This window comes from Maylandia zebra, linkage group LG2 (assembly GCF_041146795.1).
Source record: "Maylandia zebra isolate NMK-2024a linkage group LG2, Mzebra_GT3a, whole genome shotgun sequence".
NCBI lineage: Eukaryota > Metazoa > Chordata > Actinopteri > Cichliformes > Cichlidae > Maylandia > Maylandia zebra.
In genome coordinates this window covers 3,702,969-3,717,536 of record NC_135168.1, presented here as the reverse complement: position 1 = coordinate 3,717,536, position 14,568 = coordinate 3,702,969, and the positions used below count along the sequence as shown (strand labels likewise).

General features: G+C 37.5%; 1 protein-coding gene across 1 annotated transcript; it reads right to left on the bottom strand.

The window, feature by feature from the left end:
* Window positions 1–3,920: 3,920 nt before the first annotated feature.
* LOC101466050 (uncharacterized) lies at window positions 3,921–7,779 on the bottom strand. Its single transcript, XM_024805840.2, has 6 exons — window positions 7,719–7,779; window positions 7,226–7,558; window positions 6,773–7,117; window positions 5,867–5,983; window positions 5,343–5,407; window positions 3,921–4,641 (listed from the first exon to the last, which is right to left on the bottom strand). Exons 1-6 carry the CDS (start codon window positions 7,759–7,761, stop codon window positions 4,504–4,506), a joined length of 1,041 nt encoding a protein of 346 aa, XP_024661608.2. The 5' UTR covers window positions 7,762–7,779; the 3' UTR covers window positions 3,921–4,503.
* Window positions 7,780–14,568: the final 6,789 nt, after the last annotated feature.

Below are 14,568 nucleotides of genomic sequence, written 5' to 3'. Positions count from 1 at the left end.
ATTGCTATTTCTAATGTGTTTTATCACTTTCTGATGTTTTATTAATTAAACAATACATGTATTGTTGTGTTATCTGTAGCTATAGTATTTATATATATATTTATTTATAGTATAGCAAATATATTTAATTATTACTGTTTAAAACACTAATATGTGACATGTATTAGTAGTGATGTTGTGCTGAGGGTTAAAATGCCTTTTTGTCTTTTGGTAACTACAAAATGACAATAAACCATTAATATATGTCTATGCTGTGCTCGTATTTATTTTTACCCTACTCAAATTCAATTTATGATGCATTTTATTTTGAAAGATTTAAAATGTTTTTTAAAGAACCACTCAAAAAAAGTTCTTTAAAATGGTTCTTTTAAAGAACCATTTGAAGGACCTTTTTAAAAATGGTTCTTTAAAGAACCATTTTTAAAAAGGTTCTTTGAAAAACCATTAAAGGTGCCCCAAAGAACCATTTCTTGATGGTTCTTTGGGGCACCTTTAAAGGTTCTTCAATGAACCACTGAAAGAAATGGTTCTTCAAAGAACCATTGTTTGAAAGGTTCTTTGTGGCACCAAAAAAGGTTCTTCTATGGCATCAGTCTAAAGAACCACTTTTGGTTCCAGTTGGCACCTTTATTTTTCTGAGTGTATGCTTACACACATAGATTATGATTAGAATAAGAGTCTGGGTCAGAGAGTCCCGAACATGATATTCTAAACCAACTTTGAATCGCTAGAAGAACAATGGATATTAACATTAGATTAACAAGGCTAGGCAGAGAGGTGTTTTGCTTTTCTGTCTCTTACAGACGAGGGAGCAGATACCAGATGAGGTCACGGAAATACGAGGATGATTTGGAGCAGACACCAAGACTGCCATCTCCGTGTGGAAAGAAGATAGCTGCTATAATCTGTTTTTGTCTCACTATACAATGTTGTACAGCTCACTTGAGGGTCATCCTTTTTGTAAAACATGCTGCTGGTTCACATAGAGGTCCACAGTGCCGTGTAAACTTGTAATTTCAACTGCCAAAAGCAAGTAAATTCTTTTTTTAAAAGACAAACCTTTCTCCTGAGATTCCTTCCAAAAATTCTGAACACAACAATTTGGTTACCCCTGACATGATTTTTGTTTCATTCCTATGAAATAGGAGGAGGAGGCCCAGGGTACAGCTTTCACTATCTTACAATGCTGTGACTGTAGCCATTCCCCAACACTCTGTGAATGGTACTCACGACAGCTGATCTTAAAACTGATCTCATAGCTCATTGTCAATCAGTTAATCAATGGTGCTAGTTTCGGTCAGTATGCCAACATACTGTTTATAAGGTTGGGGAATCCTGCAGGCCAGTCAACAAAAGGAGAGGGAGAGAAAAATAGAGGAGAGAGAGAAGAAACACTAAGAATCTGCTTTATAGTGCGTGTCTGTGAGTATCTGTTTGTACATCTGTCCATGTGAAAACACTCTCCAAACCATCAACGTGTCTTTTAGACCCCATTCCTACAAAACTGCTCAAAGAAGTCCTGCCATTAATTAATGCTTCAATCTTAAATATGATCAACCTATCTCTAATAATCAGCTATGTACCACAGGCCTTCAAGCTGGCTGTAGTTAAACCTTTACTCAAAAAGCATCTCTAGACCCAGCAGTCTTAGCTAATTAAAGGCCAATCTCCAACCTTCCTTTCATATCAAACATCCTTGAAAGAGTAGTTGTCAAACAGCTAACAGATCATCTGCAGAGGTTTATTTGAAGAGTTTCAGTCAGGTTTCAGAGCTCATCACAGCACAGAAACAGCTTTAGTGAAGGTTACAAATGATCTTCTTATGGCCTCTGACAGTGGACTCATCTCTGTGCTTGTCCTGCTAGACCTCAGTGCGGCGTTCGATACTGTCGACCATAATATCCTATTAGAGCGATTAGAACATGCTGTAGGTATTACAGGTACTGCGCTGCAGTGGTTTGTATCATATCTATCTAATATACTAAACCTAATGCCTAAAACCTAATACACTAAACCAAGGCACAATGTACATTTCAATTCCTTTAATTTTAAATATGTTTATATTGTCCATCCTGTAAAATAGTCAGATGTCTATTCATATTAATGTACAGAATTCACCTGCTTGCTGCTACTACTGCACATTCACCCAATGTATATACTATATATATATATATATAATGTTCTTCCTCTACACCCCCCCCCCCCACAATTTTTTTGCACATGTCGAGGAGCGTGTCAGGCTGTGTGTTATACTTGTATAACTATGCATGTGACAAATAAAGAACCTTGAACCTTGAACCTTGAATATACTCCAATTTGTACATGTAAATGGAGAGTCCTCTTCACACACTGAGGTTAATTATGGAGTTCCACAGGGTTCAATGCTAGGACCAATTCTGTTTACACTATACATGCTTCCCCTAGGCAGTATAATTAGAAAACATATACAATTTCACTGATAGTATAAGTATAATTTCACTGCTATGCAGATGACACCCATGTCCATGAAGCCAGATAACACACACCAATGAGTTAAACTGCAGGAATGTCTTAAAGACATAAAGACCTGGATGGCCGCTAACTTTCTGCTTCTTAATTCAGATAAAACTGAGGTTATTGTACTCGGCCCTGAAAATCTTAGAAATGTGGTCTCTAACCAGATTCTTACTCTGGATGGCATTACCTTGGCCTCCAGTAACGCTGTGAGGAACCTTGGAGTCATTTTTGACCAAGACATGCCCCTCAATGGACATATTAAACAAATATGTAAGACTACGTTCTTCCATTTGCACAACATCTATAAAATTAGAAATATCCTGTCTCAGAGTGACGCTGAAAAACTAGTTCATGCATTTATTACCTCCAGGCTGGACGACTGTAATTCATTATTATTAGGATGTCCTGAAAACTCCCTGAAAAGCCTTCAGCTGATCCAAAATGCTGCAGCAAGAGTCCTGACAGGGACTAGCAAGAGAGAGCATATTTCTCCTGTTTTGGCTTCCCTTCATTGGCTTCCTGTTAAATCCAGAATTGAATTCAAAATCCTGCTCCTCACAAGCAAGGTCTTAAATAATCATCTTATCTTAATGACCTTGTAGTACCATATCATATGGTCAGAGGACCCGGTGGCGCCAGTGTTCGGCAGCCTCGCCTCTGTCAGTGCGCCCCAGGGTGGCTGTGGCCACAATGTAGCTGCCATCACCAGTGTGTGAATGTGTGTGTGAATGGGTGGATGACTGGATATGTAAAGCGCTTTGGGGTCCTTAGGGACTAGTAAAGCGCTATATAAATACAGGCCATTTACCATATCACCCTATTAGAGCACTTCGCTCTCGCTCTGCAGGCCTACTTGTTGTTCCTAGAGTATTTAAAAGTAGAATGGGAGGCAGAGCCTTCAGTTTTCAGGCTCCTCTTCTGTGGAACCAGCTTCCAGTTTGTCAAACGGAGGGCGCCCTTACTCCCAGCATGGGCGATAGAAAACCGATCGGTGCCTATGCCATTCCCAAAATGCACTGGCTGATGTCGGGGCAGCGTGAGTACGAGCAAAATGTTTTTTTTTCTGCCGGTGCCAGTGATGCCGCCCCGAACCACGATGCCACTCCGGGAAACCGCCCGTGTCACCCGTATCAAAAGCCGCTACTGGCCATGATGCATTGAGTTTTTCCTTTCCAGTCACCTTTCTCACTCACTATGTGTTAATAGACCTCTCTGCATTGAATCACACCTGTTATAATTCTCCGTCTCTCTTCCACAGCATGTCTTATCCTGTTTTCCTTCTGTCACCCCAACCGGTCGCAGCAGATGGCCGCCCCCCGATCAGAAAAAACATGATTTCAGAATCATAGAAATCTACTCAACACTTTAATGTGCCAATGGAATTTATTTAGTTTGATATTTTTAAAAATTATTTGGGTATACCAAATTTGAATTATACAACATGTTTTGTTGGGCCCAAAAGTACTACCATAGCTTATGTTGCAGTCAATAAAAGTAACCAGAGGTTGTGTTTCCATAGAATCAGCTGAACAACATGTTTGTTTGTTTTTTAGAAAAAAAAAAACGCTTTTATTGGAACTGTTTATTAACACATATTAGAAAGGCCACAGCGTCTATTAACTCATTCACTGCCAGGGTTTTTGAGCATTTTTACTCATTTTTGAAGAGCCACAGAAAACTGTGTGTTATGATCATATAAACGCTGAACCTACCAAAATGAAGAACAGACTCTCTTCTGTCATCCAAAAAAAAAGCTTGTTTCTACCATTTTCCATTCTTTAGTAATCAGCTGTAGAAGAGAGGTGGGTTCCACCAAAAATGCCGTTTTGACCACAAAAAGGGAGAAAACGAGCTTTTTGTGAAAAATACATTTCAAGCAGTCTGATGTTCACTGACAAGCTGCCCGAGGTTGTATTCTAGCCCCTCCCATTGAAAAACGTAATTGACGTCTATAGACGTCAATGGCAGTGAATGAGTTAAAGGACTACAACTCCTGCCCTTCTTGGCTTATGCTGATGTTTGCTGCTGAGTGTGGGAATCTTGTCTAACAGCAGCATACACACAGTCTTGTGTTGACTCTCTCCTCTTCCTGTTCCCTCTGTTTACTCTCACTGAGGAGTAATGGACTGTAGCATCAGTCATCATCTGAAATTACAGGTATTTTAGAATTTATGTCATCAACTTCAACTCAAGTAAGATTATTGGAATAGTCAGAAATTACATATGTGCAATATATCTACTATTATTTAAAAAAAACGTGTAAGATTATTCTAATATTTTGCAATATATCTTCGAATTTTTAATCAGCATTTCTATTTGGCTGGGTCGATAAGTTTTTGCGCAATGAAATTTTTCAGTAATTTTACTTCCATCAAAGTGGATTTTAAATCAAGTAAGTGCATATTTTCAGCTTTAATTAAAGTCTCTCAGAAGTAAAGATGGGCAGTTTCACCAATCTGCAAAAGAAATAGGTCTACAAATTGTGGAATAACTTCCAAATAATGTTTCTCAATGTAAAGGGACAAGTCAGAAAATCAATATTGGAGGCTGGTGATTTTCAGGTCTTCAGGTGACACTAGATTAAAAATACAGTCAACACAGTTAAGATGTTCAGTTCTAAAGCCTCCATCTCTAATGGTACGGGTTTGGTTTGTTCTATTAATCCCGTAAATAATTCTACAATTTCATTTGTAAAACTAACTGTATGTGCACCAATTAACTTTATTCCAGCACTTTGTATTGTAACAAATTTAACAAGACATTGTGATATCTTTATTATATGTTGTGGAATTGCTAATCTCTTTTCCAAAACCATGCTGCAGAATATATAGTAAAAGCATATTTACCAAATCATTTGATTGGCCCACATTTGACACGTCACATCCAGCATGATTGGTCCCACGTATTTCCCCTAAAGCAATACGATTTGGGGATATGATTGGAATAATAGTGTGGTAACATTAAAACAGAAGTTTTAAGCGATGGATCTTTAGTATTTATTTTTGCAATACAATGTTGTGATATGACAACTTTTGCTTTTCAAACACACATCTACTTCTACAAAGTGAAACATAGGAAAACACAAAGGGAAGAAGATGACTACAAGTGTTCCACTGAGTGTTTACTCACACAAGAATTGTGTAACAAGGTTATATAAATGCAGTGATTTATTTTTATTGTAATCCTGTGTTCTTGTTGTTGTCCTGGTATGATAAAGTGAAACAAATATTTGGATCTTAAACATAATTTTAGTTTAAAAATATATCTTTACACATACACACACACGCACACACACACACACACACACACACACACACACACACACACACACACACACACACGCACACACACGCAGTTATGATAAACCCACCTGTGCAATGCTGACAAACATTTATCCCTCTGGGGTACAAAAGAAGAAGCACAATCACAGAAATGCAACAACCTAGCAGAACTCCAAGAATAAGGACAACAGGGCCCAATCCTGGTCCTACATTAGTTAAAAGAGAGAGAGAGACTGTTTAATTTAATATGTGATCATGGAATTCATCAGTTGTTGCAGAAACGTTCTTATAACGAACAATATTCTATTTTTGTAGAGCTAGAGACAGCTTATGATGAGTATTTGTATTCATAGCACAGTATTTGTGCTGCTGTTAATGCTTGCGGAAGTTTGGAACATCTATTGAGTCTGCAAAGCATTGGTGACTTTTATGCACTATGCACTATGCTTCTCAACACTCAACAACCCCACACTGTAACTTTATGTGGTTTGCCACTTTGAGGCTTTGTTACTTCCACTGCAATAAAAACATTTATACTGGAGCATGTAGGAGGAAAGAAATTTCACGAACTATTGTCACTGTGGCATCCTATTACAGTACCATGCTTGAATTCAACAAGTTTGTAAGAACAATTGGTGTTTCACAAATGTTTATGAAGGCAGACTGCATGGAGTGTGCTTTGTTTTTGTGTTTTATGTACCTGTGGCAATTAAAGTGAAATGATAACTATTAAGATTAAACCATTAATCTTAGATAACTCAAAGATTAGAGGTCTGGAAGGCTAGATGAAACGAGCAGTGGTGCATTACATTTGTCTGTACTATGTAACTTGAATAAAGTGTGATATTTAGAGACTATCCCAAGCATTGTGCTGCATGGAATTAATAACATTGCATTACAGTACTTAGTGCAAAAAACATCAGACTATCTCTAGTAAGTCTTTTATACTTTAATGCAAGATAATTTAAGATTTAAAGACAAATACAGATACATACGTGTCTCCACCTTAGTTCCTTCACCCAGCAGGATCTCCCCACATGTCACAACAGCACAGTAGTAAGTCCCGATATCGGAGGAGTTCTGTATCGTTTTGGTCAGGCTGTAGACACATCGTCTCTTAAGAGCTTCATCACTGTTGTTCACGAGAGGGTAAATGATGTTTGGAGCAAAACTTTCAGATCCAGCTCTGAACCAGTACGCTCTGTGGTCATCTGGACATTGGAGTGCTTTTTCTTTGTTCTTGGAGAGAACTGAACATTCGAGTGTCACAGAGTCTCCCAGACGAACAGACTCTTTCTCTGGATTTTGTTTCACGTAGACAGATTTCTGATGATTGTCATCTGTGAATTAAGGCAGATGTAATATAAACTTTTTGTAATTGATTAAACTGATTTGCGTCAGTATCACTGAACTGTTCAGACATTGGTACAAAAAGGGAAACATATTACCTTTCACAGCCAAGAATGTGCCATTGCTGAACATCTGTGAATATGTGGTCCGCGTTTGACAGAAATATGTTGCTTCATCCTCTTTGCTGACATTTCTGATAGTAAATATATCTTTGTTCAATGTGAAACGTGAATCTTTAAATGCATCAGATAAAGTTATTTTGTCAAGAATAACAGAAGCAACACTTTGGGGCAAGTGTCCCAGAGACTGTTTATACCAGTGTAAGGATTTGAACTCCTTCTCAGAGACTTCACAGCCAAAAGTAACATTGTCACCAAGGTCAACAACAGTCAAAGAGATCAACTGAGGAACCTCTGAAGTTTGAGTCACAGCTGAAGAAGAAAGACAAATAACAACAGAGTTACAACACAAATGGACAAAATCAATGCTATTACATTAGAAAGGTTGTTACACAGCCATCACTGAGATGCACGATGGGTTTCATGAACAGTGTAGTGCAAGCAGATGTCTCCCATCATATTTTGCACTTACCTGGTGCGCAAAGAAGAACCAAAGCTGTTATTCTCACAATCATTGTGGTGCAGCACTCTAGTCTCACGCTACTGATCTCATCTTGCCCATATGGAAGGTTTAGTCACAAGGTTATAAAGGTTTCCAAAGCAGAAATCAGTGATTGGCTGAAATGTAGGAAATTACCCCTCCCCCATTCAGCAAACCTTTGATCAATTTTCATTTGATAAAAGACGTCTTATATCAAATGACATAAAAGTATGTCTTTCTTAGTACCTTCTGGTAGCAGTGTGTTATCAGTTCTCAGTGTCTTTATTAAGGCACTTATTAAGGAAGTTATTGTTTCTGTAATTATTAGTTGATTATTGTTAGTCACAAGCTCTGTAAATCTTTAACATCAGAAGATACTACTTTGCCACTTTGTATTAGTATTTAAATGATGATTTTTGTTGTGTCTACCAGCACAAATATAAGGATACAAAGATGCAAAAGTTTCACAAAATCATTTTCACTTCTTTAATTTCACGATTTTTCTATAAAAATCATGAATATACCTGCAGTTGATGTAGGGTCATGTCTGACCGTGCAAACTGTTTATGATCACTTAAAAACAGATTAGAATTAGTTCACGGTGAGTTTTCTTACTTTAGTTTCACTTCTTAAGGTAGACACAACCCTGCTGTACCTGTGTTAAGCCCTAAACAGGAAGCTTTCTGACTATATTTGCTCAGTTAGGCCAGATATCCACCTGTGATCAAACAATTTTATTAGACACCACAAACTGAGATACAGAAGGGTGGAAAAAGTTCTTGTCACCCTTCCGGATTTCCAATTGTTTTTATGTTTGTCAAACTTATGTGTTTCAGATCAGTAAAACAAATTGAAATATTCAACGATATTAAACACAAAATGCAGTTTCTAAATGAAGGCGTTTATTATTAAAGTGGAGAAAAAATCGAAATCTACTTGGCCATATGTGAATAAGTGAGGAGCAACCACTTTTTCACGCCACAGTACGCTTGCTTCTCTAAACAAAACTTCACTGATTTCTTGGATTGAAATCAATGGTTTGAGCCTTCTTGGATTACTAAGCTCAGTCATTCGCTCTAGCAGGTAAAGGAAACAGTGGTGATCAGTAAAGCTTCTAGAATTGTAGCCTCCATTTCTCCTGTATGTTTCTATTATAGAGTAACTATGGTGATCACTTCTTTTTCTTCTTTTTGGACTGGTTTTCAACTTTGCTTTGTGTTCTTAGTTTCTTGTTCCTACATAAACACTAAAATAAACATTCTATCCATGTCCCTATGAGGTATCCCTCACCGTATTGGTGCTGTTAATGGGTGGGACTGTGGTATTTCATGTCATATACATCAGCGGTCCTTTTTGCGGCACCGATCCGGTTTAATGACAGACAGTATTTTCATGGACCGGCCTTTAAGGTGTCACGGATAAATACAACAAAATAAAATGATACGACCAAGAAAAGAACTGTGGTATTTTGTAAATATTATAATAAACACAAATTCACTCTGCAAAACCTTTTTAAAATGTTGCGCCAACAACATTGAGAGTTGGCACATTTCAGGAGAAGCATTTCCTCTCTGTTTCTTAATGCTCTCTGGTCACCATGGTAACACGTAAACATTTCTTTCAAAATAAGACACACAACTACAGCACGTGAAAAGACCCAGGTAAACCCAGTTAACGATAAAAACCCTGAAAACCATAAATTTCACACCCGAGCCTCAACTGTACCAAACGACACATCTGTAGCCGGGGGTTGGGGACCCCTGATATACATGTTATGGTGTAACACAAAAGTAATGTGTAATGAATAGCATTCTTAGATATTATATTAGATATTAAATAAAGTACTGCATTACTTTTAATAAAAGTAACAATTAATATATAATACATTACTTTATTTTGAGTATGACCCCAACAGATGGATCAAACTACTGTAACATTAGCGTTTTGATTGTTTAAGTGTCATTAAAATTCTATGAGTAGAGTGTTATTGCTGTCAGCAGTTTGGTGTTTTTAAACCACACCTGACAAACGAGAAACGTTGTCAGGTCTGCACACCTAAACGGTAGCGTAAATAATGCTTTATGGTTTTCTTGGAATATAATAAGTAAGTATTTACTTAAATCATAAATCAACCATAGAGTAATTTTGCCTGACTTTTAAACAAAGTAATTTCTTTAATTTCTTAATTTTGTAATTATTTCTGCTACCTATTAGAAAAAAAAATGCTCTTTGTCATATTAAAAAAGCACATATAAAAGTGTTATTAGTCACTGAGCTAGAGCTTCATATGTACATATCAGAACTTTTTTCTCACATCCTCATTATTTTCTGAAATGCCCATGTCAAATCTTAAGGTAACAGCAAAAAAGAAATTCATGCAGAGGCACAACGTCCCCTTGCTAATTTGTCAGTAAATTCAAGAGCATGGCACATTTTCAGCTTTTAACTATAATTAATGTTAAAGACTAATTTGTTTTAAGTCTGAATTTCTTTGTGACAATATTTTCCAGCTATGGCTTCAGTTGTCTCCACAAGTCAAGACAATAAAAAGCAAAGTAACATTCAACAGCTTCACTGACAAAAACGACACTTGTGATAGGCCATTTCTTCAGTGGCCAATCACTGAAGCTGTTTACCCAGCACAGATCTCACTATGAGACATAAAGTGAGAGAAGAGCTACAAAGCACTTAAGCAGGGCTGATTTTATGTTATGTTAGTTTAAACTTGTTATCCTGCCTATGTACACTGAAAAACTGTGTCTGTCTTTCTAATGATTAAACAAAATCAAAACCAGCACCTGCTGCATCTGCAATAAAGTAATATATAGTATGATTTTAATACAAATTTTATTCATGTAATATAACTGTTTCAGTAGCTGTTGATTTAGACAGGCTGAATGTCCATCACTGTGTTACGTGATGGGCATTGGTACTATGGTAAGGATGTCAAACGTACTTTTTTGTTTTTAATTTATCAAATCATTTGAAAAGCCTGCTCTGGGACCAGTGAATGATGAGCGCCTCCCCTCACTTCTTTATAACTGCCAATGAAAAACACCCTACCACAGTTAAGATCACAGAATGACCAAGCAGATCTGAATGTGTGCACATGTCCCTTTATCTCATAACATCTGACAGCTCCTGTTTTGATATGAATATGAGTTATACATGGTGTAGTGTTATGGCAGCTTCCTAAAATAGATAAAACAGCTACCCAAGTAGCTGGAAGGAAAATCCCCTTTGCATTCATGACCTTGTTTGAAAGCCCAGCCACAGCAGTGCTTAAGTTTCCATGTATAAAATCTACTTGTCTTAGCTAACAAAACAAAATAATAATTGATTATTGGTGCTATGCTTTAAAATATGCAAAAGTTTTTTTTCTGTATGCAGCTGTACACGATGTGACCACATGCTGACAGGAAAATTACAGTAAACTAATTGATTGAATTGCATGGAATATTTATGTGTCAAAGGTCTAATCATCAGCAGACTTAAGACCAGCTGTCTTATTTATTTTTAGGTTTGTTTGTTTTTTTCACCCAAGTTCATATAACATTTGTGTGTTACACTGGTACATGTGCCTCACTTGAGTCAAAAGTTCTCATCACTTTCAGTAAACGTAGTTTTGTAACACTGAGAATAGTGTTGTGAAGTGAGTATAGTGGATGGAGACCACAACCACCTCCCCAACTCTGTACGTTGCTGCATGTGTTTCTTGCTGCTTAAGCAGACTGGGCGGGTTATCATTGATAATATGAAGTTTGTAACTGTTCTTTGACAATAACGTTGAATCTAATCTTCTGAATTGGCTCTTTTATCGTTATGCATCTCTGAAATGTTGCAAACACAACACTTTCTGTATTTCTTATCCTACACACATTTTTCCTAGGACAGTATATTTACTTGTATTAACATAAATTAAATCCTGAAGAGGTTAAAGAGGTTTCCGAAGATGAAGCAAGGTGGACAGCTGGAAGCAGAAACCCTTTTGTGGATGAGAAGGTGGCCAGCAATGAATGATGCAGGGCCTCTCTGGAGGTTAGACAGGAGACCAGCAGATTCAGAGCTCCACTAGCAGACTGGAAGATAGCCAGTTTCAGGGGTGACTAGCTCATGCAAAAGAGGCAGTAACCAAGAAGGTAGGCTCAGGCAGAGGAAAAGACGTCTCTGGGGAGTGCTTGACATTGGTTGACTCAGGAGCTGATTGGTGCCTTGACAACAGGACCTCTGATAAGCCTGGCGGCTGCTACTCTGAATCTATTTCACCCTTTTCTTTTACTAGAGAAATCAACTATGAATTCATAAAAGACATTTGACATACAAAGCAAAACCTTTTAAAAATTGCATAAGAACTGAAATTTTCCTCTGCTCACTCCTCCACTTGCAACCCTATCCTGCTATCACTTCTTTCTGTTACAGTATACCTGTCATGGTCCGGGTAAGGAAAGTGAAAACGCTGGGTCAAAATGACGCAGAACCTTGACAATACCATAAAAATTCCAACAATTTAACTTTACCTCGTCAGTGAATGTGTATACTTGCTTCTCTCTTTTTACAAAGTGGTGCTGATCTTTTTGTGTCGTCCATTGTTAGACTGTAAGGAAAATAAAGACTTGGTCTTTGTAACACCTGCCTCACCAGTATTATGAAAATAACCTTTTTATTTTTGGTTTCTTGCCATATGCAAATGAAAAGAGACATAGATTTTGTCATAATGTTATGTATGTGTCCACCAAAACCTTCTAAAAATTGGAAATAAAAGCACAGTATTATACATTGTTGAAGCAATCCAGTTGTTCTCACTGGTCTAACAGCATAAAGATAGAAAGCCTTCGTTTTTCTCATGAGAAGAGCAAGCAAAGCAAAGCTCCACGCAACAGCTACACCGATAAAGGTTGTGGTGGGCCATTTCTCCACCCTTTGACCAACCTGAAGCTGTTTACTCAGAACAATCCCCTCACTGTGAGTTTCAACAGGATGTGAAGTGAGAGGAGAGCTGCAAGGCTTCAGCAGGGTACTCTTAGCTTAAACATCTGACTTGATTTTATTTTCTTTCTTGCCTTTTAAATTGCAAACATTGTTTGTGCTTTAAAACCACACACAATTGCAACCTTACTGATCTATCATAAAATACAATCTATATGCACTGTTCATACAACTGCATTTAAATGTTTAACTAACTTCATTCATCATTAATTTGAGCAAGCTGTCATCTATGCATGTAGTACACACTTTATACACACTTTACACACGTTTACATAATTTCCTCTGGGATTAATAAATTATTCTGATTCTGATGATGTATCAAGGGTTTCAACCTATAGGTAATGATTTGCGAAACATTTAAAAAGTCCTGCCCTTGCTATAAAGGGCAGGGACAATTCATTATCACCTCCCATCTTTCATTGATAGCCTTAAGAAACACACAACACAAAAGTGTGATTAGAACAGTCATAGTTTGACCAGGTAAGTGTGTGTCCTTTCCTCTTTAACTCTTCCAACAAGAGCTGCTTTTGTTATACATCAAATTGATAAAACAGTGCTGCAAAACCAAGAGAGTGACACAGGAAGAAAAGCCCCTTCGCATTCACACCTGTCTTTGAAAGCCAGACCACAGAAATGCTCAAGTTTCCATGCTTTGTTTGTTTGTCAGTAACTACTGTGACTTTGTGTTTGCCTTTGTGTTTGCACACAAAGGCAAACACCAGGCAGGTTATGTTATGCAGGTTATGCAAAGAGCGACAAAACATTTCTAGAGAAAAAAACACAGCTATTTAACTTTAAAAGGTAATATTTACTTCTCAAATCCTTACCCTTTAGTATATACACGTGAATATATCACATGTACAGAAGCTGGGCACAGCATTGTTTCAGGGAATTACTCATTTATTGCTTGACAAAACTCCAGCGCTGCTTGCACTGTGCAGTTTTTTTTCTCTCGTTGCAGGCATGAACAGTGAAGCAACAGACAGGAAATGTGGCCTCAGAGAGGGGGCTGTGACATGCAACACATTGATCTCTAGCCCAGACTGAACTTGAACCAGTGACATTGTGGTTTTGTGCTACCATATTAAGAACATCTTTGTCAGACCAACATGTATTGGCTTGTGGTCCACAATACGTTGACCCTGATTAGACCACTAACAGACCAGAACACTGAGCACAATATCCTACTCTGACACAGACTGCAGCAATTTTGACATTTTTTTTGTCACTAGGTGTACAGTAGTTCTGCTTGAAACTGACACACACAATTTGGGTCATTTTAATGCTATTTTTAGTGGACTGCTTTTCAGTGGTAGTTTTAACTCTGTTGCTTTCATTTCTCTGACACATTAAAGAGAAGGTAAGACAGACTACAGTGGGTTCAGGTGTCTTACAATTTTTATTTTTGGTTTAACACACAAGCGACTTGTGTTAAAGTCTCACTAATCAGAGTTGTTAGCCAGTGCAACATCAGTCTATTTTCAGTTAAAAACAAAAGGTTCAATTCAATATTTTTCAGTATTACTCATATTAGCTGACCCCTAGCAGCCAAGTCAACCCTTACTCTTCCCTACCTGTTCTTGATGTTTATAGCTTGTTTTAGGCACAAAATGAAATTAATGTAATGTCTTGAAATATTGCTTTGCCACAGCTGTCATATTTGTCATTTTGTGCAACAGGTGTTTCCCTTCTTTTACGCAAAGACCTGTGTAGTAAGAGAAGTAAAACGTGCAGCTGCCCAGCTGTGATTGGTGTTGTCAATCTTTTTTTTTTTGCCTTCCCATTTGGTTCTTTAGCAGTCAGAATTATTATCTGTAGGCCAACAAAGATACCCAACAGATTTACTTTACCAAGT

Coding starts and splice junctions, on each gene's coding strand:
- LOC101466050 (XM_024805840.2), bottom strand. CDS start 7,761: ATGATTGTGAGAATAACAGCTTTGGTTCTTCTTTGCGCACCAG. Junction 7,118..7,225: donor CACATTCTTGGCTGTGAAAG/GTAATATGTTTC, acceptor CTTAATTCACAG/ATGACAATCATCAGAAATCT. Junction 5,984..6,772: donor AGGAACTAAGGTGGAGACAC/GTATGTATCTGT, acceptor TAACTAATGTAG/GACCAGGATTGGGCCCTGTT.